The sequence below is a fragment of the Falco rusticolus genome, chromosome 7 (assembly GCF_015220075.1).
Source record: "Falco rusticolus isolate bFalRus1 chromosome 7, bFalRus1.pri, whole genome shotgun sequence".
In the NCBI taxonomy this organism is placed as follows: domain Eukaryota; kingdom Metazoa; phylum Chordata; class Aves; order Falconiformes; family Falconidae; genus Falco; species Falco rusticolus.
Genome location: NC_051193.1, coordinates 40,973,693 through 40,992,472, shown reverse-complemented (window position 1 = coordinate 40,992,472; position 18,780 = coordinate 40,973,693). Strand labels below are relative to the sequence as shown.

Sequence of the window (18,780 nt, the reverse complement as noted above, 5' to 3'; positions counted from 1 at the left end):
GCTTACAACCAGCAGAAGCGGAGACTAGTGTCAGCCCATGCTTCCCCCATCTTCAGCAGCCCTGCCTTCTCCCTTGTGTCGATGCCAGTGCTCCCAAAGTTACGCAGTAAGTCAGATAAGGAACCTGATCTGACTGGAAGTTAGCATGACCATAAAACAGAAAAATAACCAAAGACACACTGCGATGGGGATAGGTCCCTCGCCCAGCTTAGGATGTAGTCTGCAAACGTCGCTGCTGATGCTGGGGGAGAGGCAGGAACATGGTGCTGGGAGGGCAGGGGAGGGCAGGAAAGCAAGGTTGGATGTCAGTTCACACAGTGGTTAGCTTACAGGGACTGAAAAATCATAATTTTTTTCACCTTTTAGTCTTTACATTTGGGAAGCTCTAAACATGCTTCCGACACAGCCATCAGCCTTAGGTTTGCACAGCATGTTGCACACAGATGCCAGTCTGTCCATCAGTGAGGCTGAGCGCTCCCCAGCACAGCCTGCACCACTCTCCCATGCCCTCCCCAGCACAGGGCAAGGCTGTGGAGGGGTCCGTGAGATCTAGCAGGAGTCCACGTAAAGGAAGCCTGGCGAAGAAAATTAAAACAAACAGCACAGGGGGTTTCAGAGACATGAAATCAGAAGAGGACAAGGTGAGGTAGAAACAGATTTGCCTTCCAGGGTACACAAGGTACACAAGCTTTATCACAAGAGCTCTGGAACATTATATGTTCTCTGGGTCCCTCCCGCTGGGGACAGCAGCCGCTAGGACTTGGTGGGAGGTGGCACCTGATAGACTGGAGCCTCTCACCCAGGTCTGAGAGACCAGACAGACACAATGTGCCTACTAGACAGGATGGACATTTTTTTGCAGACCAGAACACCAAGGCTGTTAGCTGTGCTTAATGTCACCAGTGTTTCAGTCTTATCTTAATGGATAGGAGGGCCCTATTTTTAGAACCAGTCAAGAATCTAAGAAGATCAGCTCAAACAGTTTTCTCCAGCATTCAGATTACACTGCTCTGACTTTGAGTAAAGAGAATAAACCCAGAGAGCACAATTTCAAAACAGAAACAAATGAAAAAGGGTATTACAGGATTTAATTTTCACAGGTCATGGACTGCTTGATGGATGTGTCTGAACGTGTGCTAGCATCAGAATTGCTGACTCCTGATCCAGTAGCCATTTCCTTCCATATTTCCAGATGCAGAAAGTTTTTTCCATAGTCTTAGTGCTACATTAAGGAGGGCAGCATGAGGACAAGGACCGCTGGCTGTGCACCTACTGGAGCTTTCCTAGGGAAAGAAGCAAGGACAAATTTACCTGTTCCAGCCTCAAAGACGAAGGGACAAAGTTTGAAAAACTGGTCTTCATTCTTTCCTTCTGCAAATGCTGGCTTTTTTTAGCAAGCTAAAAATTATGACACCTAAATACTTGGGGGAGAACAGACATTGAGAACACTTCTGCTACACCTTGGCATTAGTGGTGACTGCACTGGTTTTTTTAGAAGCTTCTGAGTGGCAGAAAAGTGGATATGAAAATGAAGAAGTAGTTAGAAATTGTACAATATTCAAGCAGACTGTAATAATGTTAAATACCATTTTAAAGCCTCTAAACTACTTTAAAAACAACAAGAAAGGAACTGATTTACAACCTGCTTCACAGCTGAAGGGTGGAGTCCAGTAGGAGTATTTGCCTTTGGATACGCTAGTAGAAAAACAAACCTATATTAATCCAGCCTTGAACGTAACTGCCAACATTTTGAGTGTATTTGTCTGTTAACAGCATAGCAAAGCAGTCAAAACAGACTTTGTTTTAAGAAGGAATAAAAAGATGAAGGCACCACTAAGACAGAAGTCAGTTATTCATTATAATGCTTTTCACAGCAGTGCTTCATGTCAGAAGCTGTGGACTTGGTTGTTTTCTTTGTCGTCAGATGGCTTGACATGCAAGTCATATATGAGCAATTCATATACACCCATATTTATAGTGTATATATATATACATATATATATATATACACTAAAGAATGAATTAGTAAACTTTTTTATTTGGTGAAGAAGCATGAGGTATAGATACACGCTCCAATGCACAAAAAAATCATATTTTGGTCTTGGTTCCTGGGCACACTGGTAGAATAAGGTCACCCACCATGCACCCTCTTTTGACCAGCTTACCCCAATGTCATTAGATAATGGGCATTAAGCCGGACAGCAACTACCTTCAAAGTAATTGAACGGAATAAGCATGCTTGAGTTGAAATACAACATAGTGGGGCACAGCCATCGTTGGCTAGTGAAAGGGGGAAGAATACGTAACACCAGCAGCTCCTGTGTCACGCTGCCCCATAGGAAGACGTGAACTGCAAGAGCAATGCGGCTGTGAGTGACAGAATGGCTCAGCGATGTCTCTCTGCAAAACTCAGCTGATCAGATCATGGTGCAAACAGGCTTGCTCAAAACTGCAACCAGCTTGGCGATTATTCACACCACACAGACTGTTATGGGGACTGAGCTGAGATGTGTCTTATGGAAACCATTACAGAGCAAACGGTTGGGCCCTATCTTCTCTGTCTAAATGAACAGAGCTTGACTGAGTCAGCAGAGGTTACCCTTTTTACAAAAGCAAAGAACGTGGTCCCCCTGCTTTAAACCCTCCAAACATGCCAAAACTGTCACCTTTAAGGGCTGAGCAATCAAGGTTTGCTCTTTGCATCCAAAACGATTCTTTTGGCAAGTCCTTGAACACAGGTAAAGTAAAATAAAGTAATTGAAACATTCCAATCCATACCTAAAAGAAAATTAAATAATAAAAAAGACAGACTTACAGCAAGAGAAAGGATTGTGGTTGATTCGTAGTTCCAAAGTCTTCCTCAGTGAGAAGTTTAACTTTTGCTGATTTGGCATGTAGCTGCAGACAGCACGGCGGAGACTCAGGCCAGCCCCAGCACCCATACCTGGCTGCTCACACAAGACGTGGGATAGGAGGAAAACACCTTCCTGTGGTACACTGGGATCTTGTAGAGCCATATTGCTTATTGGCCCCACCACTGCTAGTAATCTGTGGATAAATAATAGCATCCAAAGATGTCAGTAACAGCTTTTCACTGTGCAGGTTATGCTACTAACGTAAGTGAAGAAACCTTCCCCTGCACAATGTAACTTCAAACACAAAAAAGCAGAAGTCTAAGGTCATAAGCACATGCAACTACAAAATAAAAAATTGTTTTATAACAAGAAGCTGACTAACACTCCTGTTCCAAAAAGGACTTGTTTGGCATCCCTCGTTATCCATGGCAGAACAGGTACATTTTGGGTTGAAGACAACTGCTATCACCATGCTTTCGGTTTGCTTCACAGTACAGAGCAGCAGCCCTCCAACTCAGCACCATTCTCCAGTTAGGTTTCTGCTGGTACATCCATATTAAATTCAGGGTGACACTGACACCCCAGCTAGCTAGCCCAGTCAGCTCCAAAATGACAGCTCTCATTTTAATGAGGAAAGTTTATATATAATTAAGTGGTAACTCATCTGTGGCTTGGGCTCCTCGGTTGCTCTCCTCACGTAAAGCAAAAAACATGCCAGTGAGCTCGTGACAAGACTGAACCCAATGGGACTCTCACCATCAGCATGAAAGGATCAGGATTTCAATCCGTGATGTGGCTCAGTCTATATCCCTGGCTGGGAAATTCACTTCATGAACTATTTAACAATCTGTTGCTTTTGGGAGAGTTACTTATTTTGCCTTGCCTTTGTTTTCTCCTCTGACAGGGATAACATTCAAGGCTTTATAAACTGTTATTAGCAAATTTCAAAGGCACTTTGAGATCTTGAGACCACAGCACGCTACAGGTGCACAGTGTTTATTCTCAACACTTCAGGTCAGTGGTCCCTCACCTAGGAGCTGCGAAGTCATCACACGCAGAGATGGGTCGCAAGTTCAGTGGAAGTACAAACGGCAAATTAGCGCTCACAAGTAAAAACCATGAGATGAACCCAGAAGTGGCACCAGAGTGAGGTCACAAACCTAGCAGTGAAACCAGAAAACAGGTCCGTCAATTTTGCTAGTTCCAGAATGGTTTAAAAAGCACGCTTTGTACTGATAAATATGTTTCCATTCAAGGCTAAAATGCAAAGTCTCACAGACCTGCTTTTCTGTTGAGCTCTCCCTCAAGAACAACAACAGAAAAGTTCTGCCTGTGCCAGTGATCTACTCAATTAGATTTTACTTCCATATGTGTTAAGAGATTGGAACAAGATTTTAAACAAATGTTTACCCTGCAAAAAAGCCTTAACAGACCCAAATCTATATTTGCCATGGGTATACATAATCTGAATAATAATAATAAAAAACCTCTGGGACATACTGAGAGCATCAGATTGGCTACAAGCTTTACTGCACGGAAAAATTCTGGGCAGGTGGTTGTAATCCTTCTAGAAAGGACCAGGGCTGGATCAGCAGCGCCTTGGGGAGTTAGGTGCCCATCTCTTATTGGATTTACACTGTGATAATCTAAGCACAAAACTGTTGCTTCTTGGGTGACTTCATTAAAAAGCTGAAATTTTTGTTCATGATGCCACATCTAATCTAAGCACTTGGCTTACAGTCAGTTTATTTTCTGGGTTTATCAATGGTCAATGACCATCGTCTTCAACCTTTACAAACCTTACTGGTTCTTCCTGTGCATTGGACTCTCTCTTAATCCTAAAAAGTGTATTTAATTTTTCAGGAGCATTATGTTCTGGAAAATGTTTTTTCAAGGGGAAGTAAAAAACCCAATAAATACCACCCCCCTCCCCGCAAAGGGTTTTCATTGTCGAGTATAATTTATGCCCACATAAGGTTAATTCCTTAAAATAAATACTGCAGCCTCAGAGAAAACCCTTGTGCGGGGTTTGCAAAGGGAAAAAGTGCCGCAGCAATGGGAGCAGCAGCTCGCTGCAGCCTGAGCCCCGCTGGTATCCTCGGTGAGCAGAGCAGTGGGCCGGGGTTTTTACTGGCCTCTGTTGTGTCTGTTGAACTGTTGCTCTGTCTTTAGTGAAATCTCAAGCAACAGAAATCCTCTATTAAAACCACCTGCGCGGCTTTGTCAGCCGAGCTCCGTGCTGTCAAATAACTTAGCTTCTTAAGCCAATACAAGTCATTAAGAAGAAGGTGAATTAGAGATTTAGACGTTGCCGATAGTAACTATCTCTGATCAATTGATATCTTCCTCTGATAAAGCGGCGCTCCATGGCCGACCCCCTCCTCTGCCTCATCTGCACAGACCCCAACCACTGGATCTAATTATGGGTGAGGAACACCAGGCCCTCGTCAGCGCTGAAAGGCCATCAGTAGGCCTATCCATTAATAACTCTCCTGTGCGCTGTACATTGTAATTGTCAGACTGCAATTTACAGTAATCCTCCAATGCAAAAACTTAAATAGCTGCAGCTGATTTGAAATTCATACAACCAGTTGAAAGAGAGAAAAACAAGATGCACGGGTTAAAAGGCCAAATTGTGCAAGTGTGTGCGCTGAGTGACAGACATTTTAGTACTAGCCTGGGACCATATTTTAAAAGGTCACTGAAAACTTTTGGCTTGGGCCCTCTGACAAACAATGAACTTTCCATATATTTATTTGCCATCTCTTTGTTTTTACAGCAAGCAGAATAAATGAGTTAAATGACGTTGTGCGGGTCTGCACATTGTCAGCACAGGTTATAAGTCATTATTAAACTCCATCAAATCAGACCAAACCCGGTCTAGGCAATGAGACTAAAAGTTATTTGCATTCCTTCTGTCATAAAAAATCATATCCCCTTACCCAAGACTTTCGTTTCTTTATTAAATGCAGCCACAAGAGTATTTCAGGTCTGGCAATGTGAGCTCAGGAAAACCTACTCTGTATAACTCAGTGTAACAGCTTAGAACCGATTCCACTAAAATGTCCCAGTTGAGTGTATCTGGGCACTCAATCAAGACACACATATTACTTTTAAATAAGATTAGCCTTTATATTTTGCTGCTTAAGTTAAAACTTTTCATGTCATTCTCTCATTTTATGTAAACTCCAACATAATTCTGTTTTAGAGAATACTTCAAACAAATTAAAACCCTCAACTTAAACGTGTCTAGCAAAACTTGCCTAATGGCATAGCAAGCTGTTTGGTGACACTAAAACACTTTTAAATAAGATGAATTTTCCCTGCGTTGCCCTGGCTTTGTAATTACTGCTGCTGAACAGCATACGCCTTTGGTTACAATGGCAAAAGCAGCGGCTTGCGCTCTGAAACTTATTTGACAAATAACTTACAAGTGACCTGCAACATCTGTTTAAAAAATCGTCCTTTTGTATCTGCCTCAAGTCGAGTTCAGCATTAATTATGAAATGCAAACATATCATCTGGGGCCAAGGGCAGCTTTTACACATACACAAGCCACGGCGCGGGGAGGGGGGTGGGCTGCAGACGCCTTCCTCACGCCAGTCAAGGGGAAGGAAAATGTTTAACTAAACCTCCAGCCGAGCTACCAGCTCATAGCGTTGCACTGGTGAGGTTCAGCTATGCCCAATGATGGGCCTGCTCCCAGGTGCTCAGGGAGGCACGAGCCATGGTGGGACAGGGCTTGGAGAGGCAGCTGGTGATGCCCAGCACCTTCAGCCGCCCTGGATGTCAGCTGGAGTGGTGGGAGCACAGCACCTCCAAAACCCAGCCCAGAGCCTCGCTTGGCTGGAAGGTGTCAGCGATGGCTACGGAGCTGCGTAAGTCACAGCAAACCCCTGGGAGCTGCAAACGCCTACAAGAAAAGCAAAGGGCTTCACAGCCCAAAGGACACTGATAGGCTTTAATAAAACTAAAGACAGCCCAACTTACAGTCAGAAAATTCTACAGTGATGGAGAAGATGTGTTCTTCAGTCACTAAGTTTTAAAACCTCTACCCAGCCCTACCTCTAGGTAGTTTACTGCTGTGCTGTTTGGTGCAATGTCAGCTCAGGATGAGATTCAGCTCATAGTACAAAAGCAGATGGAAAAGTGAAATAGAGCACTTCTCTCTTCTTCAGAGAAGGGAAACATTTTTTCAAGGTCTTATAAGTCTGTTTTATGTGGAAGTCAGTAAAAAATAAAAATAAGAAATTCCGACCCTATGTAATCCTGAATTACATTATTTTGGATCTGATTTAAAAACTACCTAGCAAGGTTTGATTCAAATAACATGTGCAGTACAGATATCCCTTCACATCAATAAATATTAGTAGTATAACTATTGAATATAAACTTTTAAAGAACTATTTCATTATTCCAATCAAAATAAACTGCTTTTAACCCCTTTGAAAGCACATGTATAATGCAGTTGGACAATACCAAACCTATAGATTTCTGCAGCTTCAAAAGATATTTGCTTGTAAGAGATCAAAGACAGATCAAAAATTTTCCTTCTGCAGATCTCTTTTCTCTGTGCTGCTTTTTTCATTTACCTTCTTATACATGAATTTAATCAGCAACCAAGCTCAGCCATCAAGTGATAATATTTCTGCAGCTAATTGTGGCATATTGGAGTCTAGTATGAACTATTATTAAACTGTCCTATAATTCACATTTCGTGTGAAAAGCTGGGACTTGAAAAACACCTGCCCAAACAATTCATAAACACACTGCACAGCAAATACCTATGGTAATTCACTGGATTTACAACCGTCATATTATATTAAACATACAGTATCAAAATTTATCACCCATTACGCAGATTCCTGTTTTAATAATATCTTGTACTTGTACAATAGCACCTTCTCTCCCAAAGGGTCCCAAAGTACTTTAAAAATCATACATACAGGAATTGCTTCATTCGCTGTGGAAATACAGCTGCCTCTGGGGTGGAGCAGGGGTTGGAGAGGAGAGTAATTGTGCACAGCGGTTATAAACACTGACAGTTGAGAGAGATGGCTGGGGACGGGGAGCGGAGAAAATGATACCGAAGTCTCAGGAGCATCATATAAAAGGCATAACCCCAGTTGCAGGTGAGGGAGGTGTGTAGGCAGCTGTGGCAGAGTATGCGCTGATGCGGGGTGTTCTTGCAGTAACCATCACTGATGAGCAGTCCCAGCCGTACGGCCAGGCTGCAGCGTTGGGCGCCAGCCCTCAGGCAGTGGGTCAGGGAAAGGGATGAGCCTCTGGTGGTGCAGCCCCTGGCTGCTGAGGGAGTCAAGCTGAAGGCTTAAAGGCTCCATCTCCAGTATCGCCACGCTGCATTGCCCAGATTCCCCAAAGCTAACTCCAGCTGTGCTTCCAGGAAGCCATGGGACAACGGGAGCCCAGCGACTAGAGACCTCTGCGGTGGGCAGCTGGGTGAAATTGTCCAAAAATACTGCAATATTAGAAAAAATCAGGCAGATGCATGGATTTATGGCTATGCCATTGACCCAGTTAGAACTTGGCTGTCAAATACTGCTGTTACCTACAGCCCTGAAAAACAATTGTGTTCCTCAGTTGACTACAACTGCAGCTTTATCTGCTTCTTCATGCTTGCCACAATTCCTGGTCTCCTGTGGCTTCATGCCAGCCCCAAATCTCTCCAGCTGGGCTCACTCAGGGCCTTCTCAGAACCTCTTTGATCATAGCAAGGAATCAACTTCCGAACATTAGATTAGATTTAGCTTTACTAGGAAATCCATCAAAAGCTTAAAGCCGTCCCCTGAAAATCATCACTGATGAGCTTACTCCTACCTATTATTGTTTCTCTTGTACCAGAGAGCCGAAACCTTAAGCTGCAATTGCTTCTCTTTAGTTTGAGACATATCGTCCCGGTGAACGCTCAGGGTCGAGATGCTTTTTCAAAGCAGACAGAAGACTGTGCCAATGTGGGGGATGAGCAAATGATGCTCTCAACGTGAGTGATCACAATGAGGTGAAAAACAGAAGGGGATTTTAAGCTGAGTGATGCCAGGTCATAACTACAGTCTTATCTCTTAACAGCAAAACCAGTTTCCCACCTAGCAAATGCAACCCTACTGTGCAGGCTGTCTGTAGCATGGCTGGCACAGGGCCTGTACCTTTGCTGCTGGCACAGCAGACAAATTGCAGCACTTCTCACCACAAGCCTGCTTTGGATGCAAGGCAGTTTTCACTATTGCAGTTAAGACATGGAGTCCTCACAGGGGTCCAAGCAGTCACAAACTCCACAGGACTTGTTTTAGACCTCAGAGGTCTAAAGTTTGTTGGAAGTGGCAAAACCTGGTGACTTCCACGGTACCCAGTGACCAAGCTCAACCTTTACTCCTTGCAAGGCTCTGGTTCAGTTGGTCTCTTTTTCCCAGTCCCTCCTGCATGTCCCACTATCACCTTAGAACTTGATGCTGGAATAAGCAAACTTTGGCTCTGCCTGTTTCCACCACTGCCCAGCCCTCCTTCACAATGCTCACCCCTCTCAGGGGAGCTGATTTGTGAGCAGAGTTGCCCAGGTCTGTTCCTTTCCTCTGTACATTTAAGTGTCTCTGATCTTGGCATTTCTTCCGAAATATTTCCAGCCTACAACTTTCTCTAATTGTTGATACATCTCAGGTGTTTATGTAGGTCCCCCACCACTGCCTGGTACAGTCACCGTAGTTTCTGGGATTTCCTGACACCCATCAACACACCATATCCTACACAAAAAGCAGTTGCTATATATCTAGCATGGACTATGTACTCACATTTAGTTTAGTTCCTGTAGCCCATGTGCCATAGGCTCTGTTGCAATTTATTTAGCTACTGCATGAAGTAACTCTTCACCTTAGCTAAACTGCCAATAAACCAATGTTCCTTTACAAGAAACCTTCCACAGAAGTTGCTATGTGGTTATTTTATGTTAACTTAAGTGACTCGCAACTAAATGTTACATAAAATAAGGAGTACCCTTGCGATGCACGCGCACAAGGATGTGTGCTTGCTCTGTAATCAAGGCTCTGCAAGGTGGGTCAGGAAGGTCTGAACTGCCCTTCTCTTCTGCCTTGCTGTACCTGCTGGGGACAGGGGCACTCCTTGGGAATTCAGGGCAAGTAGTGTTCAGTGCAGGAATGCTTCGAGCTGATGGATTCCACAGACAGGGCAACTTTTTAAAGCCCAGAAAAGGCATCTGGTCCACAAAAAATTGGTTACTACATCTTCCATAGATCTGTTCCCATATTCACCACCAGCAACTTCAACACCGTGGTTGAGGCACAGTCCTGGGAACTTCTGCCCTTGTTTTAAGTGAGGTTTTTGCTGGCATGGCCCTGCACAGCAGCCACTTGGCCAGACAAGGGGGGCAGCTGCCTGTGCCATGCTCGTTTGTATAACGAGATCTCTTGTACCAGGAGCACATGCACTATGTAAAGCTAGGAGGAAGGTGGTGAACGTTGCTGGCAGGACCATAATGCCCTGCTATTTCAGACAGAATCACCCTGAAAGCAATAATTTCTTAAAACTGGTGCTGCAAAATACTGTATTAATTGCTACAGATGTGTGAGAATAGGGCTATCAAGATACTGAGGCTCCACTAAAATCAGGGAGGGTTTTGTTCTGACACCAGGGTCTTGCCTAAATTCAGGGTACTGGAGGTTGAATACATGACAGCAAAAGTGACTGGTGTAGGTGGCTGTGGTATAAGAACATTGAAAGAGATACCTATGCTTAACGATATCTGTGTTCACTGGTACTTGTGCTAACGCTGGTAGCTGTGAAATTGGCAGCTTGTACAACCATAGCACTGCTCCTCTATGTTACTTATTCTCATTTATAAAACAAAGTTAAAAACCTTACCCTAAAATTGATGCCAAAGTGACACTCAAGTACTTCTGTGAAAACTGCTTTCTTAAAATATATATAGCTGAGGACTGGGTTGGTGGTTCTGCAATCCCCTCATGGAGCTCAGAGCTTCACAGTTAGGCAAGTAAAGGCTGCAAACTTAGCACCAGGTTATTACAAAGACTGGAACAGCTGCAGCAGTTCATACTCAATCCCCTGCTTCAGGACATGTGGCAGTAAAGAAGAGGGGATCATGATCATCCTCACCTCAGCAAAGAGACAAGTGTGACCCTGGAGTAACTACTGACTCCCTGGCCGTGCTGCAGCTACATGAAATCTCTTCTGGACCCATCACTTCCCCTGAATGAAGACTTCCAGCTTCAAGCTACCGTGTGGGACCCATTTTATCAGCTGGGTGCCAGCCCCAGATGGGGAGGAAGGAGCCTTTCTCTCATTCATCTCATTTTGAAAGGATGATCCAAGGGTATGAAAACCCAGCGGTGCCCCACTGCTGCTGACATGGCTCCGCTGACAACAGAGGCAATGGGTGGGAGCTGGCCCAGATGCAGCTAATCTGAATTTAGCTGAAGCATCCTAGATGTCAATAAAAGCTCTGAGGAAGACGGCCCTTGTTCCTCCCCTCTAAATCTTGCCCATATGGCAAAAGAAAATGGAGCAAGCAGTTGGCTATTTGCCTCAAGAGGTGGGCTATCTCAAAAATAGGTAGCTGGTGAATGTGCCACCCTTTTTACCTAAAGAGCCTGAAAAAATAGAAGCAAAACAGAAGAGGCTGCCTTTGCACATCATTGCGTTTCTCAACTTTTACTTGACATCTGGAATTTACACATATTATGGCTGAAGGACTTTTGCATTAAGTTCAAATGCACATGAATTACAGAGCCCAAGTGGATGTCTTCCCAGTGACTTCAGTGGGAGCTCAACAGGAACTCAAAACTACAGGAAATTTTCAAGTTAACAGAAGAAAATTACTTCCATTTAAGAGTTAGCATGAGGCTTCCAATAAAATATATATAAAAAAAAGGGAGAGAGTATAAGCCAGGTAAGTGGAGGTGATTAAGCTGAAAAGTAAATTATATTGTTTTCATAACATAAGGAAGGTCCTCAGTTATTTGATTCACCAGAATGAAAGTATTGTTCACATTCTACAATAAGGAAGGACATAATCACAGCTATGAGAAAAATAAAACCCACTTACATGTCAGTACTGCCTGTGTCCACTGACATGGAGATTTCCTCTAAGGAACAGAACCTGCACCTGGACTCTAGCAGAAGTGTTAAGGGAAGCCCAGCCAAGCAGCAAATCTGCTTCTCTGTGTTTTTTTCTGGTCACTAAGTTATGATTAGCTTTGTTACTACCCCTTTTCAGGGTATGTGTATTCAAAAACTTGGTCCCCTCAGTTTTTACTCAAATTCCTTTTTATGTATGGTTTTACTTAAGAAGAATAGCTGCTAACCATATACATATCTTAGCTCTATTTATACAATTACGACACACATTTATTCTTATGAGGAAATGAGAAACCAGTACCTGTAAACTCTTCTTCAGACAGACGTAGAGATATTCTCCTTTCAATTCCTATAGTGTGACCACTGAAGATTGTCTGAAAGACAAATGGTAACTATCCTAAAAATTTGTGCCTTGATGTTATAGCTTTACTAAAGTTAATTTCTCTTTTTAAGTCAAGCCTGATGTTCCTTCGGGGGGGGGGGGCAAAAAGAACCCAGTCGTTGCTTCATTCTGAGTAGCCTAAATTTAAAAAACTAAAAGGATCTTTATGTTTTTTTATGGTTTATATTTCAACACCATCGCTAATATGCTGTACTGAAAATCTATGCTAAGTAGGTGATGTTCCCCTACTGGCAAAAAATCTGGCCACCTGTCTCTGAAGCAGAACCTTTTATTGATTTTACACTTTGACTTTCTGGAGAACTCTGTATGCTTCACGTTACTACCCAGCGAGGGATGGACCACTTCGAAACTCAAGCTTGATAGCCATGCCTTATCTCATTCCTCCACAATGAACAAGAAGATAATGGCATCTTGAACTATTTTATTTTTTTTTAATCATTTTTTCAGGCCTATTTCCCTGTAGAAAATTCCAGAAAAAAGTTTTCCCGATTTGACCCACTTGTTAGAACTTGTGGGGGTGGGGGCTGTGTTGTCATACCTTACTATAGCTTACTGGCCTACACATTAAAGGGCCTTTCCTACCAGCGCCATCAGGCTCAGGGTGGAATCTAGAGGGGGAAAAGAAAAAAAAAATTAAAAAAAAAAGAGCTGGAAAGGTACAGAAGATCCATAAGGTTCCTCAGGATTCTCAGCTGAGATTTGCTTGCCTCATCACAGCTAAGCTAAGACAAGGAACAAACTGACACTGTTGAACAACAGGTAGACTCAGTTCTTCCCTCAAGTCCCAGAAAAAGATACCACCATGCCTATCAGCAGTTCAGCAGGCTTTTCTCTGTAACCTAAAACACAACGTGTAGCAGAAGTTGCCCATTGCAGATGTCAAGAAACTGCTGCATTGGGAAGTTTTCAGAAAAGAACACTCCTGATGACTGGCATGCCTGCCTCATCACTGTAAAACATAGGCATGACATTGGTGTGCCAGTCAGAATGCTCTACACGCATATTTTCAATATTCAGAGTAAGTGAAATACTAGCAGAAAGCAACTGGCAAACATAATTAAAATCAATGTTAATAATGTTGAGACTTAGCTAAAATAAACATCCTATTCTTAAACCATGTGCTGAATTGTGCAAACTTGTTTTACTGAACCCTTGTGCTCTGGGGCCTCCCAGCTCTGACAAATTTTGCAGGTATAATGGTCAATACAGAGATCAAATTGTAGCATGTACACCATCATTTTTAACCTGAGCGTCCCTTAAGAGTCTTCACATAGCTATGAAGACAGTTCATTCATCAGAGGAAGGAGACAAGCAGACTTGTCTTTAAACAAGGTCAAGAAATAATGTTTTCACAAATTATTTTTTTTATTTAGACTGAGACTGAAAAGTAATTTTTTGTAAACTCTAGAAGATTTATGGAAAGACAAGAGGAACTAAAAACAAAAGCAGAAAGACAATACAAGGTGAACAGACCATAACTTTATTGGAGATATACTCAGCTACAATTATTACAAAAAACTATTAAAGGTAATTGTGATCCATAAGGTGCAGATTGCAAACTTCTGCAGCATGATTACAGTATGAATGAATTACATTTTATGTCCCTTAAAGACAGCTGCAGCATGTGATGGTAAATATTTTATTGTCCATCAAATTATATTTGTTATTCATTCTACTTGATTTTAACCATCTTTTCAGTCAAACTATTTACAATAAAAATGCCTGCAATTTCCAATTCTTGTTCACAAACATTTTTCTCTTCAACTTGCTGCTGCAGTAAATTCTGAGTGCATCTACAAAGCAATTAAAGTAGTCTGTGGTTGCCATTCAAATAAAAGAGGGAAAAAAACCCAAAGAACTTTATTGGATAAAATTTATTTTTAGGAAACTTAGCTAGCTTTGACAGAAATTAATTTTAACTGCTAGTGGAGTATACTACAATGACCTCTAGGTATCTGCTAACATAATTCAGCTTGAGTTTCAGTTGATATTTAGATTACATTTCATGGTCATGAACTGTAGTGTTTTAAGTTTTAAACCTAATATGAAAGAAAGAAATTAACTAACTTCTTGAAAATTAGAGAACTGAAAAAGGATCAATGTCGGTAAGTACCAAAAAATCAAAACCCTTTTGCCTCACTCATGTAATAAATACAGAGATTTCCACAAGAATTTTGTAAGGAACCCCACTCAAAACATACAAACCCAGAATACTGTCAAAGGCAAGTGTAGTATCACAGCAGACCATGATGCTATTCGTCATTTTTTGATTACGTGTGCTGCTGCGACTGGGATACAAAGATTTCACTTTTTATACAGATAAATGCATGTAGCATAGTTATGTTATATGCAGTAACCATGCATAAACCCCACATTTTCCAGTTTATGGTTCTGTATTTGCTTACAAGGAGGAAAACCCAAACTCTGCCACATACATATAAGCACAAGATCTTCAGGTATGTAAGCGAATGCAGTTCCAGTGATTAAAATGATACCACACCAATTTGCACGAGCTGAGGATCTGGCACCTCATCCCTGGGCCACTACTATATTCCTCCCCAGCATGGAAACTGGTTCTTGTCCAAGTTCTGTACTCTGCAGTCACAACATCCTATTGTGTAATGAGACTTAAAAATAGTATGCTTTTTTTCTGTACAGACTTTCACAGCATCAAGCTGAACAAACATTTCCAAAGTCGCTACTGGGTACTCAATATTAAGACTGAGCGGAGATTTAGTTGAGGTTGACCAAATTACTAGGGGTTGTCTTCTTGCAATAACTACATTATATGTACAATACGTTGGTTTGTTCAGAGATAATTACTGGAGTGCCAGAGGTCATTCTAATTTTAATTACTTCACATAACAGTAAAATGATGTAGTAGAAAAACAATAGCTTCAAAATACAATCAAGAGTTGTTACACATCTTTGTTGTATTTTTCCACATACAGTAAAAATGCCACAGACATTACAAATGACCTATTTAAGTTGTGCAAGTAAATGACACATTGCAGGCATTATAATTACCGTTTTCAAATTCAGTAAATCAGAACAGCAGCAAGGCCAAACCACATTTTTCCTCTCTGTTAAGCATTTTTTTCCTTGAAATGAGGTAAAGCATGGTACCAAGTGCAATGCTTATTTGTGCTACATGAACAGAACAGCGCAAAAAAAGCCATAAAAATAAAAACGCAGCATAGTTAGGAGGACTGTTTAAAGTACAGTATAACAGGACTTAAGATAAAAAAACCAAGGTTCATGCCAACTAACCCCCACACTATTTATGATGAGCCTGTGTGGTTGCTTTTGAAGATGGGTTGCAACAGTCCGCTTACACTTGTGCTTATAGCATGTCAAGTGATTTCTGTCCCAACCTTCAAATGATCAGATTTAGGTCTTTAATAGCATACACTGTCCAATATCAAAATTATATCAGCTGTAGGGTAAAACACACAGATGTATAAGATGGAAACTAATACGAATTTTCTATCTCAAAGGATAAAAAAAATATTTCAATGAGGTCACACTGGAAAAAATTACGGCATTTAAAAAGCATTTAAAAACGCATCAGCAGCAGAAACTACTTTATAGTCAGCCACTACACATTTCAGATTTCCAATTCATAGGCTCTATCTAGTAACAAAGTGATCATTAAACTATTCTGAAACACAGAGCAAGTTCAGTTAATTTTCTTTGCAGCAAAACACTCCATAGCACTTCACTGCTAACAATTACCTGAAACCCCTGAGAATCTATGACCTTGTAACAATCAGTAAGAAATTTTAGGTTTTCAAAGGCTAGCTTAAAATTTAGTTTTTCATAATGCAGTTAAAACTAGTTAGGATTTCCTAGATGGTCTGATTTTATTGGCTGATTGATGTCTGGCCAGAAACACAGAATTATTAACATTAGTAATCATGTATTTTCACTAACAAACTCCACTCCTACCATGAAGAAAGAGCTAAAACTGAAATCACCAACTTTTTTTTTTTTTAAACAGCTAACTCAAAGCAATTTACCTTTGAAAATTTAGACTGCATGTTTTTCTGTTCCATCTCATTTACACCTGTTTTATACACACCATGACTTGCAGGTCTTATACTTCTCCGTTATATTTTCATGACTGAAGTACCAAACAAACGCTAGAATTTTTTATAAGTTAGTATTTTAATTTTCAGTCTGACTACAATAACAATGCTGCTTTCAAATACAAGAACAGTCTTTTTTGCAGAATGAAAAATGACTGAGATAGAAAATGTATGAACTTTTGAAAACTGTATTTCAGAAAAGCTTAATGTCTATCCCTTGTCACTAAGGCATTTCTTTTATTATTTTGTTAAGAAAGCAAGAGCTGACAGTTTGTTTTATTTTAGTGTGCATTTGTGAGGAAAGGAATAGGGTTTAAAAGCAGGAAATACAGTATTTATTTGTAATTTAATACATAAGACACAGCATCAAGTTCAAACAATTGTGCTGGAAAACATTAAAACACCTTGCTCTGCTTTCTCAAACTTCAAGCATAATTAACAGGGCAAAATTGCAGCAAACCTCTACTGATACTGGTGGGAATACAAGACCCACAGCTTTTTTAAAAGGTAAATTAAGAGGTATTATAGTTACAGTGCAAAAAATTAAAATTTCAAGCATAATATATAAACATAGCACCAAAACAGAAAAAAAACAATGCATGCAAAAAAAGAAGGAAAAGAAAAGAAAAAAAAAAAAAGAACTGAGGTATTTAAGTGAAGAGTGCCTACAAAAATCTAATTAAAGTATAGGCAAGGCCTAAAAAATAAAAGTATGATTTCCCCACCCCCAGTAAAACAAAACACCAATGAGCTAGTTTCTCTAAATTAAGGACCTAAATCACAGATGTATCAAAAGTACGGCAGTTATATCTCAAACATCAACTTTCATGTTATTTAACAGCACAACTTTGGTAGGTGAAATATGCATGCAACTCTGAAAAGTACAGTAAGAAATTTACGTGGAAATATCTCTAAGTGTAAAGGTGCTCTGTTTGTTAAATACGTAACCAATTGACTATAAAATCTGCAGCATATTTTAGGTGTGATATGTCTAAGGTTATTTTGTTAGAGTGACAGTTTGCACTGTGCAATTATTAATTACTGTTTCCAGTATTGGAACTATCTAGCTTGCAGGTTTGTGTAAAGTTGGAACTTTAGCCAAAGACCATATTCTGTTTATGGTATAAAAAAAACTGTAGACTAACCACCTCCTCAGAATTGTTAAAAATAACCTAATTACATATATATGAATACAATTTCTATTATAATCCTGTAACAAGTCACAGCTATAGTAATGAGTTGTACTGTAAATATAGAGCTGTATCATTGTAAAATGCATAACAAAATGAAGGGAATGTAAAACAGTTTGTTCCAAAAAAGATCAGAAATTAAAGATTGTTAATGAGGGTTTATTTATTTTTAAGGCAAGAACCTTTTTTTATGCAAGACTGTGTGGCATAAGGGAAGTGAAGTTTCATTCTACCAGTATGCCAGCCATTTCAATTAAAATCTGTCCCTAACAAATAAGTGCAACAATGATTGGGAATGTCATCTTAATGTAAAAAGATGACATTGAGAGAAAGGAGGAGAGACAAAAAAAAAAAAAAAAAAAAAAAAAGGAGAATACTGGCACACTTATTCTTTCTTATACCCAATCATCCAGTACAGTTTATCAACTGTTTTATGACTGGCACTAGTGCACAGATTGAAGAACTTCAAGATTACTATATATAAATCTAGCAACTGCATTAGGCATAAGCTCCCTGGCCTTCTAACACTAAGCAAAGCTGTACTGACAATAAAAGTAAACCAAAAAGACCTGACAACAATTATTCTGAACACTTGCTAAATGTCATCATTAAAGCACTCTCGTGATTAAACAAAGCAGAAGTGAGGAAAGAAGACAAGATTGTGTTTGCGCAAAAAACTATAACTACAATTAGTTCCAAAATTTTATACATGTTAAATGTTTTATCTATTCTGTTATCAAACAAACTTTAAATGCTGTCTTCCAATTTGTTCCTCTCAACACCAACATTTTTTTTTAAATTTGCTTTATCTGTATGTGTTTTTTTCCCCCATTTTACTTAATTTTAAGAGGAGTCTCAGCTGTTTGGGACCTGAGGTTGATTTGCTTTGAGGCTTCGTAGTGCTCTTCTTGCAGCTGCAGATTTGGCAATCCTGTAGCTTCTGCCAACACCTTTAAACTTTCCCTTTCCTACAACTTCCACTGTTACTCGGACCTTTCCATCGTAAGTTCTTTCTGCAGGGCTGCAAAAATATACACGAGAATTACTTACTGCCTAGGCAAGTTAATGTGAAATAAGAGATCTACTTTCTCATTTCTACAGAAGTTAAAGCACTATAGTTA

At 40.5% G+C, this 18,780-nt stretch overlaps 1 protein-coding gene and 1 long non-coding RNA gene across 6 annotated transcripts in view; both read right to left on the bottom strand.

Moving 5' to 3' along the window:
• Window positions 1-1,071: 1,071 nt before the first annotated feature.
• LOC119151463 lies at window positions 1,072-12,356 on the bottom strand. Its single transcript, XR_005105425.1, has 3 exons — window positions 12,280-12,356; window positions 2,816-3,048; window positions 1,072-1,283 (listed from the first exon to the last, which is right to left on the bottom strand). It is a non-coding gene; the product is annotated as an uncharacterized LOC119151463 (long non-coding RNA).
• Window positions 12,357-13,840: 1,484 nt separating this feature from the next.
• Window positions 13,841-18,780, bottom strand: part of DICER1 (dicer 1, ribonuclease III) — a 66,762-nt gene continuing 61,822 nt past the window's right edge. For 4 of the 5 annotated variants that reach the window (XM_037393461.1, XM_037393462.1, XM_037393459.1 and 1 more), the window contains one exon: window positions 13,841-18,680. In XM_037393461.1, the coding sequence (XP_037249358.1) occupies window positions 18,515-18,680 (166 nt within the window). In that variant the 3' untranslated portion in view covers window positions 13,841-18,514. The remainder of the gene's footprint in view (window positions 18,681-18,780) is intronic. The other variant, XM_037393463.1, reaches the window with a different exon arrangement.